This window comes from Cinclus cinclus, chromosome 6 (assembly GCF_963662255.1).
Source record: "Cinclus cinclus chromosome 6, bCinCin1.1, whole genome shotgun sequence".
NCBI classification, from domain to species: Eukaryota; Metazoa; Chordata; class Aves; order Passeriformes; family Cinclidae; genus Cinclus; species Cinclus cinclus.
This window is the reverse complement of record NC_085051.1, coordinates 10431064-10449732: the sequence shown is the minus strand read 5'-3', so window position 1 is coordinate 10449732 and position 18669 is coordinate 10431064. Positions and strand designations below refer to the sequence as shown.

The 18669-nt window shown below is 52.4% G+C and overlaps 2 protein-coding genes across 2 annotated transcripts; one reads left to right on the top strand and one right to left on the bottom strand.

Annotated features, from left to right (window-relative positions):
* Positions 1-2910: 2910 nt before the first annotated feature.
* LOC134044952 (prolactin-releasing peptide receptor-like) lies at positions 2911-3996 on the top strand. The gene has a single exon (XM_062494487.1). The coding sequence runs from the start codon at positions 2911-2913 to the stop codon at positions 3994-3996; it is 1086 nt and encodes a 361-aa protein (XP_062350471.1).
* Positions 3997-15086: 11090 nt separating this feature from the next.
* On the bottom strand, positions 15087-16096 carry CHST14 (carbohydrate sulfotransferase 14). Its single transcript, XM_062495557.1, has one exon. The coding sequence runs from the start codon at positions 16088-16090 to the stop codon at positions 15119-15121; it is 972 nt and encodes a 323-aa protein (XP_062351541.1). The 5' UTR covers positions 16091-16096; the 3' UTR covers positions 15087-15118.
* Between the last annotated feature and the right edge of the window lie 2573 nt (positions 16097-18669).

Below are 18669 nucleotides of genomic sequence, written 5' to 3'. Positions count from 1 at the left end.
GGCAGGGACAACTTCCACTATCCAAGGTTTCTCCAAACCCCATCCAACCTGGTCTTGGACACTGCCAGGGATGGGCCAGCCACAGCTTCTCTGGGCAACCTGTGCCAGGGCCTCACCACCTTCGCAGAAAAAAATTTCTTCCCAATGTCCACTCTAAACCGTCCCTCCTTCAGCTTATAGCCATTAAATATTCCATCCTCCTCTGGAATTGACAGGGTCTCAACGATCTCTGGTTATTTCTAAAAACTGCCCTGGTGACCTGGAAAAGAATAAAAATCACAACAAACTGATTCCAGTCCATCATCTGTATGGGATTGGAGGGACACCAGGATGCCACAGGAGGCATCACCAGCACCTCCAGCTCCACCATCAGGGTGGGCTGCAGCTTCCAAACCCATCCTTGTACCCCTGAGCCAGGACCCGGGGCGGGGCAATACGAGCTCTGGGAATAAGAGTGATTTATTCTGCAGGCTCTGGAAGCAGCAAAGGTGATGTCAAAGAAGGTTTTTCCAGGATGAGCCTGTGCAGAGGGAAGAGTTCCCAGTGCTGCAGGGAGGTCACCCTGGCCATGGCGCATCCGGGCCGGGATGGAGCCTGTGACTGCCTTGGGGTGGAGTCATCACCCCGCTGTCAGCTCCACAGCCCAGCTCTCCTCTCAAACCAGCCTCTGGCTCTCCTTATCTGATCGTTCTGCTCTTTAAAATTAACAGCGGCTCTCGTCAGGCGCTGATACGGAGACAAATATGATTTTCTTCATGCTGATTATTCGGCAGGGGTGAGCACTCTCCCCTGGATCAGCTCAGCCAGCTTTAATAACCAGCCCAGCTCCATCAGATTGGGACAAATTAATCACCATCTTGCACGAAAACTCTCAATTTTGCAGAATTTCTGTGACTGCTCTGACAGTTCCCATTCCTGTTATCCTCCCAAAATTCCAGCGGATGATCATTATTTATCATTCTCCCTTATTTAAGTAAGGCTCACTCTGCTGCCCTTTCCCATTTGGGGCAATTCGCATTGGCTGCACCACCCTCACCCCATCCTACACTTGCCCCTCCAGCTGGGCCACCAGCACCCCGGGGCTGGGTGCCCATCACCCTACGGCTGGGCCACCCTCACCCCACTCTGCCCTCACCTCGCTTTTCCCCCCTCTTCCCTCGCCCCCGGGCCGGGATCCCCGACGGGACGGGCGCTGCCGAACCCCGGGAGCTCCGCGCGGTCCCTGCGCCCGCCCGCCCCGTCCTCTCCGCGCCTTCCCCTCCTTCCCTGCCGGGAGAATTGTCCTTGGATCCGGCGCCGAGGGCGAGGGAGGGGCTCCCCGCAGCCCCCCGGTGCTCCCCGCCGGGCCGGGGGTGGGGGATGCGGCTCCACCTGCGGTGCGGGGCGGTGGGATGTGCGCGTCCCCCCTGGTACCTGGAACACCGAGCGCCGGGGGTGGGAACGTCCTGTTCCTCCGGGACTGAAAGGCTCAGGCAGCGGGGGAAAAAAAATAATAAAGACAAAGCGACAAAAAAACCCCTCACACCATAAAAGCCCGGCTGAGAACGGCTGTGCCGGCGCCTCCCGGTGAACACGCTGCGAAGGGAACGCTCCTCCTCATCCTCACGGGAACATCGCCGGGCAGCGGGCGGCTCCCAGCCCTGAGCGCTCCGGACCCCTCGGCAGGTAAGAGCGCTCCGGACCGGGGCAGGGGATCCCGTCCACACCTTGGAACCCCCAAACCCCAGTCAGAGCCGTGGGGTTCAGTGTTTTTTGGAGAGGGAGCAGTACCTTGGCGATGCACAGAAGGGCTGGTTTGATTCTCGTGGGTACACGAAGCAGAATTAAAGAATTTAATTGAGCCTCAGAATTTTCATTCTGTAAGTTAATGAGCATTTTGGCTCCTCAGCTGCAAGTTCCCTGATGGATTTTTTGTTCCTGCCCGAGGCAGGGCACTGGGACCTGGAGCTGTGGTATCTCAGCGTGCACCCTGTGAGTGCAGCTGGGATGTAGAAAACCACAATATCCCTCAGTTAATTACAAGGGTTTCTTAATTAATGCTGATTTGACTCTCCACTGGGGGGAAAAGACTGTCCAGATCCTGGTGAGGGGGATCAAACAATAATTTTGACAGTGGGGCTTGAAGGGAGGGTCCTGGAGGGGAACTCTTAGTTTCCATACACTTTCTGCTGGAATATATTTCACCTCATTCCCCTGAGCTACTCTGAGGGGGTTTGTGGAGGTGCCCAGGGAGCCAGGCACTCCCTTCTTCCCTCCCTCCCATCACAGCTGCCACAGGGAAAGACAGGAGAAGCCGAAGCTCCGTGGGTGGTGAAGATATAACCAAGGGGATAAAAGAACCCAGAGGGATGGGTTGGCTCGGGGATACACAGGAGTGCAGGGGATGGAAAGGATGCTCCTGCTCAGCCAGGTGGCGTGGGGCTGGTGAGTCAGGGTGGAATTAACTGGGAAAAATAAAAAACAGTGGAATTAACTGGGAAAAATAAAAAATCAAGAAATGCAGGAGTGTCTTTTGGGTTTTTATTTTTTTTGTTTGTTTGTTTTTTTGCCTTACATCAGTGCAGCTCCCAGGTCACTCTCCATGAGGTTTCTTGAGCTGATTTCTGGGTCCTATTGCTCCAAGCTGGCAGCTCCCCACAGATTTGTGCTGGCTGTTTAACTATTCACAGCCAGCTTCTCAACTTTCCTCCATACCAGAGCTCCTCCGTGTCTGTCACAGGGCATCTTCACTCTTAAGCAAGTCATTTAAACCAGCCAGTGCCTCAGCACAAGGCTGTGTAAAAGGCCCTGGCTCTGGGGACAGGTCCTTCTGCCCAGAAGTTCAACCAAAATGTATTTGTGTCCCCTCCAGAGCTCACAGGCTCATCTGTGCTTGGCTTTGAGTTGTGGAGAAGCTGCACAGGGGCTCCAATGGCTCAGCTGCCCAATGACTCCTGGCACAACGACTCCGCCCTGATCTTCACCGGCCTGGACCTGCTCCTGGAGTTGAAGCCGCTCTTCATCCCGCTCTACGCCACGCTGGTGACGGTGGCGTGCATTGGGAACCTCTTCCTCATCCTCCTCATCGCCCTCACCAAGAAGCTGCACTGCACCACCAACTTCCTGATCGGGAATCTGGCGGTGGCCGACTTCATCATGTGCCTGGCCTGCGTCCCCCTCACCGCCTCCTACGCCTTTGAGGAGCGGGGCTGGCTCTTTGGCATGTTCATGTGCCACTTTGTCACCCTGCTGCAGGCTGCCACCGTCTTCGTGTCGGTGCTGTCCCTCACGGCCATCGCCATCGACCGCTACGTGGTGGTGGCGTACCCGATCCGCCGGCGGATCAGCCGCAGAGCCTGCCTTGGCCTCGTGGCCTGCATTTGGCTGCTGTCCTTCGTGGCCTCGGTGCCCACCTCACTGCACACCCACTACCTGGACCTCAATGCCATTGGCCACGACATGATCATCTGCGAGGAGTTCTGGAAGCACGAGGAAAGGGAGCGGCTGCTGTACTCGTGCCTGATGCTGCTGCTCTCCTACATGCTCCCGCTGCTGGCCGTGTCCGTGTCCTTCTGCGCCATCACCTACCACCTGCGCAGGAGGAATGTGCCGGGCGCTGCCCATCACTGCCAGGACAAGTGGACCAGGACCAAGCACAAAACCTTCCGTGTGCTCACCATCTCCGTGGTCTGCTTTGCCGTCTGCTGGCTGCCTCTGCAGGTGGTCAACTTCATCCGGGACATCGACGAGGAGTTCACCATCCTGGACAAGAGGTACGTCAACGTCATCCAGGTCTCGTGCCACCTGATCGCCATGAGCTCTGCCTGCTACAACCCCTTCATCTATGCTTCTCTCCATGACAAGTTCTGGTTCCACCTCAGCAGCTACTTCTATCGCAAGAAGCAGAGCTCCAGGACCATGTCCTGCAAGGCTTCCCGCTTCAACACCTGCTCCACCCTGGCAGATGCTCCCACTGGGGCCTCGGACAAGATAGCTCTGCAATCCAGGTTACCTTAGCCAGAGGACCTTGAGGAATTTGGTTTGCATAGCCCTATACATATCCCTATATCCCGAATCATGGCTGGCTGTAGTAGGAGGTGTCCAGTGCTACATTTGGAGTTCAAAGACTTCACCCCATGGTTTATGCAGGAGGTGCATCTCTGTCTGAGCAAGGCAAACACCCATTGTGTAAAAAACTCTTTGGAGAGCGCACATCTTCATTTTGTAGGATATAGATTGTTCCTAAGCAACAGGCAGCACTTTGTGCCATGGGAAGAGGTCGACCTGCACGGGGAGCCGTGAAATTGCTGCGCATTTATCCTTTAAAATTCACCTTACTGGTGGAAGGACAATGTAGGCTCAGAGACGTGCATTCTGCAGGTGCAGATGGGGGCATGTGGCTGCTGAAAGCAGGTGGCTGGTTTGGAATGGGAGTGACTTTCATAACCTGCTTGGCCTGCTGGAGGAGCCACCCCTGTAACCAGACAGGGCATCCCAGTTTTTCCTGCCAAAGGTGCAGGATGCAGCTGGGCACAGCCATGAAGTCTTCGCTGCTCTTCATGGCCAAGTAGGACTCGAAAGATCTCAAGTGATGAGTCTGCTGGGAATGATGTCTCAAATTCTGCTCCCAGGGAAGTTTAGCTCAGTATATGTCCATGTTCAGGATCCTGCAGGGGTGGTGGGAATCCCAATGCCAGGCTCTTCTATCCCAGAAGCTGCCAGATGAAGGCTGGGTGTGTTTGTCAGTGCTCCTCTGTGTCTGAGGTGCCTCTGTGGCCTCTCAGGCTGCTCTGTGCAAGCAGCACATGCAGAAGGCAGCGTCTCCTTACACCCAATTCCCATCTAGGTTTTAACCTCTTGATATCCCAGGAGAAACCCTTGGGAACAGCCCACAGGCACCAGCACTGCCATAGGCACCACAGCTCAGGGCCATGGCAGCTCCCATGCCCTGTTCTGTGGGGCCAATCCATGACCCCCCACTGCTTCTTGTGCCCAAGGACAGCACCTCAAAGCCCCCAGGTGACAGCTTCTCAGCCCTGCATGGAACCTGCCCGTGGCACTGGCCAGTATTCCTGCTTCCACCAGCAGCTTGGGATCACCCAGGGCAGACACAGCTGGCTGAACCTCAATAGGGTCCCTAATCCACACCCCTTATGCCCACCCACAAGCTCGTTCACCTTCTGGCTGAGGCCATCATGGTGGCCCTAGAAGGATTTGTGATCTTCTGTGCGGTGACAACAGAGACAGGGACTCATCCAACACAGTGCTGGTGGCCTCTGTTGTGTTCCCACAGAGCAGATCCCTCCTCAGCTTCCTGCAGCTTCCCTGGGCTGCTCACCCCAGAGGGGCCAACCAAGGCAGAAGGTCCCTCTTTGTCCTTCCTGTAATAAAGGCTTCAAGAGCTTGGGCTGTGTGTGTGTGCATTGATGTGAATCCCACAAAACCCAGAAACCCCTCACTGCAGCTCAGTCACTTCCCAGGAGGATGCCAGCTTGGATGTGGTTAGTTCTGTCTCAGTCCTGGGCAGTGGCAGATCCTTGGAGGTCAGGATGGGATTAGTGCTGGACCAGGTTTCTTCAAGTCCCATCCAGCCTGGCCTTGGGCACTTCCAGGGATGGAGCAGCCACAGCTTCTCTGGGTGCCCTGTGCCAGGGCCTCACCATCCTCAGAGACAATAATTTCTTCCCAGTATCCCATTCAACCCTGCCCTCTGTCTGACTGAAGCCATTTCTCCTTGTCCTGTCGCTGCTGGTTAGAGATTCCTTCTCTCTTCATTTCATCCCGTCACAATCTCTACTACTTCACTCTTAATTAAAACTCCTAGGTTTCACTCAATTACTCTCCTTAGCCTTTTTTCTCCCCCCAACTCCACCACCCCACTCATTCCCATCACTGTATTTATCTGTAGGACCATTTAAAATCCATATATCCATCCTGGAGAACTGATCCACAAAGAGGATGAGGTTTCCTCTTCCATATTTCCAGACTAGACTAGAATTTGCAGCTATTGAGCACTGAGAAAGAAACTCCCCACCCACAGGTCCCCCTGTTGAGATGTTTTGCTCATTCCCCAAATTATCTGCAGGAAAAGGAAAACACTGTTTTAGGAGGGTGAGCTAAAAGCCGAGTGACTTCTGAGAATAAATACAGAAATCCTGGAGCTGCAGTCTGTGATTCACAGAAACTGGATATATAAAGGAGAACACGGTTGGTTTTCTTAATGAAAGTAAATTAATCAGATAAATGAGGAAAGAAAACATGTTTGAAGGCTGATTCTGCAGAGCTTTTCTCAGGAAGCTGCTCGAAGCTTTTCTCTCAGGAACCAGGGGGTATAAAGGGGATATTTTTGTTAAATTATCCTCAATTATTAAGAGTTTTACACAGTATTCTCCCTGAGGCTGTTTCTTTCTCGCAAACTCTCTTGTTGGTTGAAATATGGTTGATAACGATTTGATTCGATGATCTGAAAGATCTTTTCCAACCTAAACAATTCCATTCTGTGACCCCCTTCTCTACCAGGATTTGGTGCCTGTAGCTCTCCCATCTGCCAGGACGCAGCCCAGGAAGGGAAAATATTGGCAGCCTGTTTAGGTGTTTACAGCTCTAAGGGGCAGATAATATAATTTATTCCAGTGATGTTCTTTCAAAAGCACTCGAGAGATGATTACTTGAAAGAGCTTACCTACAAGCAAGGTATTATTCCCATTATTTGATCCCCATCCAGGTTTCTCCCATGGCTGCAGATGATGAGGCCCTTTGTCCTGCACAGCAGAATGAAATGAGATGAGCATCAGCTCTAAATGCACATGGAGGATCAACAGTTTCCATCTGTACTCCTAGAAATTTCCTCCTCTGTCTCCAAATCAGGCAGAGCAAACAAAATTTGCCTGGTAATTTTCCATTGACTTTTAGCCCCCCTCTCACTGTGTTTGTTCTGTCTGGATGTCACCACTGATGACAAAACATCCATAAGAGAGAAGTTCTTCCACTGAAACAGGATCATCGGGCAAATTTTATTTGTGGATGTGGAAAAGGCTTAGAAATTGTTGATTCATTTATTTTTATTTTTATTATTATTACAATTATTTCCTGGTTTATTGTGGATAACATTCTGACTCAAGCCACTGCTTCTGATTTCCTTGACAAGGCTTGCAAAATATCTTTTGCGTTTCTCTGAGCAGATTCCATGGGCTGTACACTTCTTTTGGCTAAAAGCACAGTTGATACAGCTCAGGCTCACAGTAACTACATGGAATGTGGGATGGGATGGGATGGGATGGGATGGGATGGGATGGGATGGGATGGGATGGGATGGGATGGGATGGGATGGGATGGGATGGGATGGGATGGGAGGGACCTTAAATCCCAGCCAGTTCCACCCCCTGCCGTGGTCAGGGACAGCTTCCAGCAGCCCAGGTTGCTCCAAACCCCATCCAACCTGGCCTTGGACACTTGGGGGCTGGATCCCAGTGGATCAGGCAGACTGAGCACCTTCCCATGGACATCACCTCTCTGTGAACAGCTGGATCTTGCAGCATGGTTGTATTATTGAAAGCACCACCGCTGATTTATGGATGGACCCATTTCCAACTCATCCCATATTCCCCCGGTGCCTCCTCCTCTGTCGTTGGGAGTGCTCACACTTTAATTTCTGTCAGCGTGGCGAGCTCACTGCAGCAAATTAACCAAGATTTCCTAAACCCCAGTCTACTCCTGATTCATCTATTTTATCCATCATCCCACTCCCGCAGCAGATGCCAAGAATCTCCTTAGTCATACACCACGGTCACCATGCCCTTGCTGGGGACAAGTCTGGCACTTACCAGGCTTAGCTCAACACTGCTCCCCAAGGTGATGCTGAGGGATGGGGTGTCTTGCACCAGTCCCAAAAACCTACAGACACATTCCTGGATTGTTGCTACTGCCTGGGACTCTCCAGCATGCCAAAGATGGAGCGGGGCTGGGATACACCCCAAAACCCTCCCACTCAAAGCATCATTTTTACTGCTTGTTAATACCCAATTTTGGAAGCAGCGTGGGAAACCCAGACGTTTCATGCAGCAGGGATGGAGTCATCCCACAGCCCCTGGCAGCAGAGATCTTGGGGTGCTGCTCCAGGCAGATCCCCCCAGGCAGGGGGGGATTGGCTCCCCCCGGATGCTCCAGCCCTTCTCCCGGCTGTGATGAGCAGGATGAGGCCGGGCCAAGGGCGCTAATTCCATAAATGAGGTGAGCGCTGATTGCCACGCAGGAAAGCGCTGCAGAGCGGCTCTTGGTTGCTATAGGAACCCATCAACCCCCCTGGGAAAAGCCAAATTACTGGATCGAGGCGGCTCCTCTGGTGGTGACAGTGGGGGGCTCTTCATGGTGACACTCTTCCGCTCCAGGAATGGAACCAGAGCAGCCTCAGGAGGTGAAAGACGGCCATGGGGATGCTCAAGGCTCCAGGGACACTCTGGAGCCCCTTCCTGCGCCTAAAGGGGCTCCAAGAGAGCTGCAGAGGGACTTTGGACATGGGCCCGGAGTGACAAGGGAGAATGGCTTCCCAGTGCCAGAGGACAGGATGGGATATTGCGAAGAAATTCTTCACTCTGAGGGTGGGGAGGTCCTGGCACGGATCACCCAGAGAAGCTGTGGCTGCCCCATCCCTGGAAATGTCCAAGGACAGGTTGGATGGGGCTTGGAGAGCAACCTGGTGTAGTGGAAGGTATCCTTGCCCAGGGCAGGGGCTGGAATGGGATGGGGAACAAAGGGTCCCTGCAGAATTTACCAGGGCTCTGAAGGGAAAGTCTGCATTGCTGAGAATGTATGCATGATGCTGATAAAGCTCCAAAGTCCTGAACTAGGATACTCGCAGCTCTTTATCCCAAAAATGTGGCAAAAAGAGATATTGCAATAATCCCACTGGGTTGCAACAAGAGCCTGGTGAAGCAAATGGACGAATTTTCAGGATTTACCCCCAAACTCACCCCAAAGCACAGCCTGATCCTTCTTACTCCGTCAGGAACTGCCACCTCCTGGGCTGCCCTGAGCCCCAAAGCAACACCTGGAAATATCCAGGCAGGTTTACTGATGCTTATCCCTCCTGCATTAACAAGAAATCTTAATTTCTCCCCTTGCCGTGGGGTTTTTCCAGGCTGCCAGCTCCCTCCTTCCACGGAAGACGACACAGTTCCTGGGTCTCCATAATTATTTACATGTGGGCTGTGTTTATTGGCAATTAAATGGTTCGATGGCTCCGAGACATTAGTCTCCTCTAAACATGCTGTCTGCCAGATTGCTTCCTGCCAGCAGTCCCTGTGGGATGGGGAATTCTGCCGAGCCCTCCGGGGCTGCATGTGGATGGGAGAGAGCAGCTGGCAGAACCATCCCCCCAGGAAAAATAATGCTCTAACAGAGCAGGTTTGGGATTGGGAGCCACAGGGAGAGTGGGGTTGTGTTAAACACTGCCCGAACAGGCGGACCTGAGCCCTGGGAGATCAGAGGGCTGGCAGGGATGAGGTGTGCATGAACATCCCAGCCTGGAGCAGGGAAGGGAGGGATGCTACAGTGGGGCTGTGTAGTGCTGCCCCAGCCTACCCCGGAGGACACTCACCACTTACAAGCCTTCAAAGATCCACTGGAACGCTGCAGGGCTCGCCCTCGCTATTGCAGGACTTGGTTAAAGTGATTTTTTCTAAGGAATTGTCTGAAGCCAGCGAGCGGAGGGTGGATTCCTGCAGAGCTGCTCCGGGAAGGAGCCGAGTGCCCGCGGCAGCCGCGGTGCTCACAGAGACTTTGTGTCTCTGCAGCATCGTCCTGGCAGCGCCAGCAATTTGCTGCCAGAGCAAGTCCTGGCTCCATGGGGCTCTTTGTAAGCACTCAGCAGGATAGACCCCCCCCAGCCCTGCCCTGCTGTCAGGGCTCTGCCACAAACCAGATGTTTTTGTGGCCGTCCCAAGTGTTCCCAGCTTCTCATCCCCAACTGCTGCTTCCTTCAAAGCCCCCAGCCCACAAAAGCCTCTTGACCCCCATGATCCCACGGAACATCTTGATTCTGGATGGGGCTTGGAGCAACCTGGTGTAGTGGAAGGTGTCCCTGTCCATGGCAGGAGGTGGGCCTAGATGATTTTTAAGGTCTGTTCCCACCAAAATAATTCTGGGATTCTCTCCAAAGGTCAGGCTCAATGGGCTTTCATCAGCTTAACATCCACTTGGACTTGCTAATGCTCAAGAGGTGGGATTGAGGTGTGGGGTGAACAAGCGGCATGGGGATCCAGATATTTATATGCCTTTACTATGTTTTCACATTTTAAATCTCAAGCCTTTGCTGTTCCCCCCTGCCTGGCCCTTTCCCAGGTTAGAAATGAGCCTGAACCTTCTCAATTCCACTCTGCTGCTGGCAGGGGATCTGAGCCTACACCCAGCCACGCTCACTGGCCTTTACTCCTCACTCTGGCACCTTAAAATTCCTTCAAACAGTGGCAGCTTCCACAGGGGTTTTCTCAGGCACCTGTGTGTTGTTGCTGGTTCCCACATCCCTGCTTTCCTCCTCACCTGATGCTGCCCAACAACAATAAACAGGATTTTTGCTCTGAGCTTCCTCCCAAGTCCCCAGTGCTGTCAGGAAAGCAGAAGGATGTGTTTAGATCCCAGAGTGCCCTGTTCCCATTCCAAGCTCCCACCAGCAAATACCACTCACCAGAGCCACTGAAAGGTGCAGTTTCCACACTGATTCTGAGCCTCGCTGAAGAGCTCTGCAGCTCATGGATAAACCTTGATGGAGATTTATTTTGGTCCCTCTCATAGCTCAGCAAGGATTCTGTAGCTCCCATTAGCACTTTGGAGAGGTATAAATCAAATTCCTCAAGCTTCTTGGCTCAAAATCATGTTTAGATTTGCTGAAAGCAGCAGAAGATGCAGTTTGTAATTGCGGGTCTGCAAAGGAAAAGGATTTTGAAGAGTTTAAAACCCAAAGGTGTTTTTTTTTTTCCCAGAAGAAAAGGAAGCCACCTTGTCTGTCCTTATAGGCAAGTGGAAAACAGACCTGGAAGATTCCCAGACACAAAGGGTTGGATATAACTGAGACAGGAGACTCCTGCCTGTTACCTGAGATGGGATTCCAGCTTTGGCTCCAACCCTGCTACCGACATCCTTTGGGATCCTAAATGTGGGGCAGCTCTGTGGTGGCACTGGCACTGTGAGTTCTACAAGCCCTTCCCATCCAATCACGACACTTCTGATTTCTCCTCTTTTAACCCAAAGGACAAACTGCCAAGGATAAGGAAAACCATGGGCCCTGGCAGAAGGTGCGTGACCGACAAGGTGTTCCCTCCTCCCTCCCGCTGGCGCCGGGCCTGGACATATTTTGCTCACGATGCAACTTCCATTATTTCCATGGCAACCATCTTTTGTCGGGGCTGAAGACTGGAGATATTTTAACAGCTCCCCGTTTGCCAATTCAAGTCCCAGAAGGAAGTGGGGAAGTTCTCATTCACATGCAAAATAGCCGCGATAAAAGCCAAGGGGTGCAGGGAGGGGGCAGCGCTTGGGCACGGCGTTTTCCATCCCAGCCTTCCTCATTTCCTTGGTTTCCAGTGGCAAAGAGCCTCATCCAGGGATGTGGCTGGCACCCTCTCAAACCCACCCATGGCAGGGGCTTGGAACTTGACGACCTTTAAGGTCCCTTCCAACCCAAACCATTCCGGGATTTTATGAATACCAAAATATCCCGACACATAATAGACCCATTGGAGACGCTTTCTTTTGGCTCTTTCACAATCCTGCCTGCCAGGAAAGGAACAATCCCAAGGATGTTTGTGCCCACCACAGCCCGTGGTGACTCTGGTCCATCAGGAGGGAGGCTGGGAGCCAAGAGGAGCAGAAGCCAGGCTGGTGTGATGCCGTCTGCAGGCGGCAGAGCAGCCGTCCCTGGCACCGCTTGCTCCTGCCACCATTCCCAAAACTTTATTCCCACTAGATCCGGGGTCATGGCTACCAGCCAGCTTGGCGACTGGTGGCCTTAATGTGTTTATTTCAGCCCCAGTGACTGGCCAGGAAGTTGGTTATTCCTGCAAAATCCACAGAAGACCCACAGGAAAGAGGAGAAACCTGACATACCCCCTGACGTACATGGGGACCAAAGGGAACATGTTCCAAAGCCCTTCCCAGAGTCACGTTACCAAAAGCCAACAGCTTGGGGTTTGGGAAGGGTGGGAAAAGGCTTTGCAGGTCCAATGTCAGAATTAGTAAAGATGACGTGTGATCTGAGATTGTTGGAACAGTAATGGTTCCTAACCTGTCTCGCTCCCTGATCCACAGGGGAATACCAAACCAGCTCCAAATTCCAAAAACTGAGCAGGAGAAGTGACTAATGACAAAATACAGTAACATTGTGGTACTTTAGAGGGAATCAGAAGGTTTCTGTGTCATGAGGTGGAATTAAACTGTTGTGGTGTCTCCACATCCCTGGACAGGGTTCTACAGGGAGAATACGAGAGCAGTGGGGTCAGGGGTCATTTATCAGCACAAAATTGGGATAAGCAAGTGAGGAAAAAGCAGGGACAAACCCCAGTGCCAAAACCTCGGGTTGTTCCCTCGGGGAAGTTTGGGGCATTCAGTACAGAATTGTGGATCAACAAAGTATTATTCAAAAGAGGAATTGCTCCCTTTTGATTCTGTGGGACAACTGCATGTGTAGGGATGGAAAGGTGGGAAAAGGAGTGCCAGACTGGAACAGATCCAAAACAGTTCATAACTTCATGTTTTCCTCCCTGCTCCTGCAACCATCACCCCTTTCCCCGTGCTCCAAGGGATGGCTGGATCCTGCTCAGCACCTCCCACCTCCAGCGCCTGCTGTCAGCTCCGGAATCTCCTCCTGATTTATTCCACCCTGGAGAAACACCTGACAAAGGAAAGAAATGATACAGCTGGAGAGGGAGCTGACTTGTTTTTCACTCTGCTTGTCCAAAGCTGCCACGGAGAATTGCACCATTGGTCACAGATAAAATGAAGCCCAAATAATGGAAACCTGATAAATTTTTCATTTTTGCTGACCTGTAGACAAACTTCTTCCCAGGGTACAAGGCTCTACCTGAATTAAAATCCTCCTCATGGGGAGGTACAAGGATGTGGGAGCCTGTTTGCTTTACTTAAAGAGAAAAGGGTGATCAGTGATGCCCAGAAAAGGAGTGAGAGAGTCAGAGAAAAGCAAAATCCTGTGCACGGTAAATTAGATTAAGGGGACAAAAGACAGAAATGTAATATAGAGAACAGAAGCTGCAGTAGATAAACAAACAAGCAGCATAAACCTTTAAAACTACTGAGGAATAATAATTTAATTAAAAACCAAATCACTAAACAAGCGGGAAATGTTCCCAGAAGCAAAGATAGCAAAGTCTCACCAACTTATTCCTAGTTAGGGAGACCTGGAGGTCAGGTTTAATTACAGCTCAGCCCACCCTACCCCAGAAGCATCTGTATTACAAAACAAAATCCAATTCGTAGCTGGATCTGGTGCCTTTGGCTGGAGATCAGATCTCCAGTTCTCCCAGCACTGGGCACCAAAGGCCCTGGGGACAGACAGGAATGCTGCTGATTTCAGAGCAGGCACAAAAAGAGAAAAGCCAATTTCTGATCCATTTTTTGGCTTGGGATCAATGTCCACAGATTCAGGACACAGCCATCAGCTCAAATCCATGAATGTTCCAGTCATTGCCCCCACACCCAGCCATGACCCTCTTAGCAAAGACCCTCATCATCCCTCATCCCTTGGCCACTTACCCCAACAGTGGGCTTGGATGAGGCTCCATGCCCTTCTTTCAGAAAATGTTAAAATCCTGAAGAAAACACCTTCAAAAGGGGGAAGGAAAATTAGGAGAGGAAACCCAGGAAGTTGCCAGCTCTATAACTCATCTCTACCACTTGGAACCAACTCCACAGTAATTTGTAGCCCATTCTGCTACATTTCTCCCATTTCCCTGTGTTCTGTTATGCATTCGGCTCTGACATGTCCCTTCTCCATGTATTGGTACTGGGCTGGCAATTAAAAACATTAACTGATCAGGACAGGAACAACCAAGTCATCCCACCTTTGTGTTGTGGCTCAGCATGAGGGGCAGAGGCCTCTCCAAAGACACAAATAATCCCAAGGAAAAGCACTAACAGGCTAATTCATATAAAAACTTTATTAGAAATGAGGACACAGCCTCCCAGGAACAACATCCCGCGTTATCTCCCAAACCTTTATGATTTCAGATCCATAGTTAAATACAAGAGCTACAAAAAGGATGTGCACAGCTATTAAAGGAGGAAGAATCAATCCACATATCACCATTGTTTCAAAGATGGCTGGAGAAAGAGGTTTTCCACAGTGGTTTCCATGCAGGGTCCCACGAGGCTGGCATGTAGCCTGTGGGATTTGTTTTCCATCCTGAGGACCAGGATGGACTTTGATCTTATCCTGAGTCTGTATTGCTTCAATTCAGAGAAAAGAGCAGAATGTGATGGCTTGATATTGCATCCGATACATGATGTTGGGTAAATAGTTGTACTTCCAAAATCACCCAAAAAAAGGGGTATTATCCAATCCCTAATTATATTTCAATGGTAAATAATAATAATAATAATAATAATAATAGTAAAAATAAAACCCAGAGGTACTGACAGAGAAAAAATTACCAGCCTCATTTAAGTACCATCTACAATGAGAAAATAAAGGATAAGTGGGGCCTGGTTTACCTTTTTTTTCTACTTATACCCAAAACCCATCCGGGATGGGTTTAAAAAGGCTAATTTTTAGTGCATCAACTGCCATGTTATGATCTCAATTCAACCAATGTTTAGTACAAAATCCAAAAAAGGAAGAAAAATACTTAAAATATACAAATTTCTCAGATTCATTACAGGAGTTCTCCATGTCCTGGCATTAAAAAAAAGGCTTTAGAGCAAAATAGAGATATGAAAGCTACTGTGCTCGAGCCTGCAGTGTACACGGGAAAGTCAGAGAGGTACAAAAAGGATCCTAAGTAGCAAAGGCAGTAGAGAGAATTTTATACAAACGGGGCGCTTGCAAAGTATAAAATTGGGAAATAATGCATAGAGGAGCGTGCTTCACACATCAGCACGGGCCAAGGCAGAATTCCCTGCGGACAGGAGCTGCTCACTGCCTGCAGAACTCGCTGGTGATGTTGGGCAGGGGGTAGGCGAAGAGGGAGAAGTCCAGGATGTATTTGGGGAGGAGCTCTCTGAGCAGCCGGCGCTGGGTGTTGCACAGGTAGTAGTGCAGCGTCTCGGCCGTGACGGGCTTGTACCAGGCTTGGCGCTCCGGGAAGCGGACGAAGGAGGGAGACTGGATGTGCTCCAGCACGTGGTTGGCGTCGGCGTGCAGCCGCTCGTAGGAGCCGATGAAGTCGTACCTGACGGCGCAGGGCTGGCACAGGTTGTAGATGGGCATCCAGTGCTCGTTCATGCGCTCCACGTCCTCGTCCAGCAGGTACTGCAGGAACTCGGAGAAGGACACGTCGTCGCCCGCAGAGCTGCCCCCGTTCTTCCGGTACCGCCGGACGATCTCCACGCCGTACTTCTGCTGGTACTCCTTGATCTCCCCGAATTTATTGCGGTAGGCCGAGAGCAGCCTCTCCATCGGGTTCCGCACGAAGATGAACTTGTAGTAGTGCTTCAGGCGGTAGCTGATCTCCTCCGGCTTCATGTCGCCCAGGAACACCAGGTCGCTCTTGTGGTCCATCTTGCCCTGCACGTCCACGCTCTCCAGAGCCCCGTCCAGCACCTTCAGGATGCGCTTCCAGTTGGAGCAGGCCACCTTGGGGACGTAGCAGTAGAGGAAGCGGTACTTGTCGCTGACCAGGAGGTGCCGGAGCACGGTGCGGCGCTGCCCGGGCGGCAGCTCCCAGACGCTGCGGGGCATCGAGCGCTGCCCGCACAGGGCGCGGATCGTGCGGTTCCGCGTGTCCCGCAGCACTTCCAGCTCCAGCTCCGCCGGCGAGTCCCGCCCGTCCCGCCGGGACAGCCCCGCGGGCGGGTGCAGCGGCGGCGGCCCGACCTGGGCGAGGATGCCGCGCTCGATCATGAGGAGGAGCCCGCTGGAGGCCAGGATGACGCCGAACATCAGCATGGAGGGCAGGAGCGCCGCGCCCGCCGCGCCCCGGGAACGCGCCCGGGAGCGGCCCGACGGGAGCGCCCGGCGGGGCTCGGCGGGGCCGGGGCCGCGGGGCTGCATGGCCGGGAGCTCCCGGGCCGGGCCGGGCCGGCTCGGCCGGGGCTGCGGGGGGGTCCGGGCGAGGCGGGGCGGGGCGGGAGCGGTGACGGCGCGGGGCGGAAGAGGCGGCGGGACCGCCCCGCACTGAGCCCGCCCCGCCCGGGGCCCTGCGGCGGGGACGGCGGAGTCCCGGCGGAGTCCCGGCATAACCGAGAGGCGAGGCTGCAGGGAGGGCACCTCAGGCCGGTGCAATGCCACCTCGTGCCGTGGGCAGCGACACCTTCCACCGGTCCAGGCTGCTCCAAGCGCCGGCCAGACTGGCTTTGGACACTTCCAGGGGTCCAGGAGCAGCCACAGCTTCTCTGGGCGACCTGTGCCAGTGCCTAGCACCCTCACAGGGAAGAATTTCTTCCCGATCTCCCCCCTAACTCTGCCCTCTGGCCGTGGGAAGCTGTTCCCTCTTGTCCTGTCCCTCCATCTCTTGTCCCGAGTCCCTCTCCAGCTCTCTTGGAGCCCTTTAGGCACTGGAAAGGGCTCGAAAGTCACCCTGGAGTTTCCTCCAGGCTGAACATCCCATGCTCTCCGAGCCTGTCTCCACAGCAAAGCCACTGCAGCCCTCTAATCATGGATTCACTGCATCATCCAGGTTGGAAAAGACCCCCCCCCAGACCACTGAGCCCAACTTGTGACTGATTCTCAGCCAGCCCAGAGCACTGAGTGCCATGTCCACTCCTTCCTTGAACACCTGCAGGGATGGGGACTCCACCACCTCCCTCCACAGCCCCTTCCAGTGCCTGACAACGCTTTACACTAAAAAAATCCCTCTTGATGTCCAACCTTACCCTCCCCTGGTGCAACATGAGGCCATTTCCTTGCTTGTCCCTTGTGCCCTGTGAGCACAGCCTGACCCCCCGTTGTACCTTTCTGTCAGGGAATTGTAAAGAGTGAGAATGTCCCACTCAGCCTCCTCTTCTCCAGGCTGAGCCCCCACAAGCTGCTCCTTACTCCCACTGATCATCCCTCTGGAGCCAGTCCAGAGCCATCCATCCACCATGTTGGGATGTCGGTCAGGCACAGGTGTGAGCAACACTTCACACTGCTCTCATCCCAAAATACACTTATTTAAGTCTCATTTCAAACAGCCCACCGGGTTTACTCCGAGGTTCCAGGCACTACACAGTTCACATCCCAGTGCTTCCATGGCCTTATGCGGCGAGAACGGATTGGTTTTGCAGTACCAGGCCAAACTACCCATAATTAGGCATTGTGCCCCACTTCATGTAATTCTATAATTCTATAATTTCTGCACAGGTTTAGCACCTGGAGCAGGAGAAGACACTGGCTACCTGCAGAGCCGAGGAGGCTGTAGAGGGCGGGATTTTCCAACACTTGGCAGGCGTTTCCCCCAAACCACCTCTGAGAATGACCCAGCCACTCACCTGCTGCTTCAGGCCATCCCCTGGATGCCCGAGGGACTAATCCAGTCATCAGGATGCCATTTCCTCACACAGCCCTTTCCGAAATCATTCCACACTGCCATTGTTCTCCGAATTTTCCTTCAAGGAGTTTAACTAGCCTACCAAGGGGCCTGAGCTCTTAACCAGCCTTGCAGGGACTCTCTGTCAGGAGCTTTCTTAACATCAAGAGAAAACCAGCTTCCACTTACTTTCCTTTGATCAGGAGCCAAGAGCATTTTGTCAGCCAAGGCAGACAAAGCACTTGGAGCACAGCACGAGAGCCTGCAGCTAGATTATTGCACATTTCCCGGTTTTATTTGGATGTAAATACAGCATTAGCTCTAGGAAGAGACCGATATTCAACCCTGCCACCACCAAAGCTGCACTCAAGAGGCGTTATCAGATTCCTGCTCTCATTTCAGAGGGCAGGTCCTGATCTGATCTCAACACCAGCCCAAACTGAAGCCGTGCCAACGTACATAATCCATGTCACCGAGACAAAAATCAATCCCTCCTCCTGGGGAAAAAGCCTGATTGCAGCAAACTCCAAAGCAGCCAAGGGGAATTTTTATTTCTTCGAAGGCGTGTTAGTCTGGCACTGCTCACCCCTTTTTGTTCCTATTCCCACTGATATCTCTAGGTCAGGAACAGTTATATAGGATAGCCCCCTGGTTCTGGAAATGCAGAGAAACAGGAAACTGCCCATGAGGTCAGCAGGGCTATTTCCCAAAGGGAACTTGGATTTAAGGACTAGTCTGAAGAGCAAAGGTATGGGGTGGGATGCAAAGTCTCTATAGGAACAGCACAGCCAAGCAAATACACAGTTCAGGGGCTGGTTTGCAGGGCTATACCCTGTGTCACCAAGGAAAATTAATTGTGGTTACACTCAGTCTGCCTAATTAACACCCAGAGTGAGCAGTAATTTGATTTCCAAAGCAGTTAAAAGCTGCCTCATGTTCAGAATGTGCGAAACTATGGGAATATATTTCCCAGACAGATCCATCCCTTTGGAAAAAAGCACATTTAGCAAATAAAATG

Coding starts and splice junctions, on each gene's coding strand:
- CHST14 (XM_062495557.1), bottom strand. CDS start 16,090: ATGCTGATGTTCGGCGTCATCCTGGCCTCCAGCGGGCTCCTCCTCATG.
- LOC134044952 (XM_062494487.1), top strand. CDS start 2,911: ATGGCTCAGCTGCCCAATGACTCCTGGCACAACGACTCCGCCCTGATC.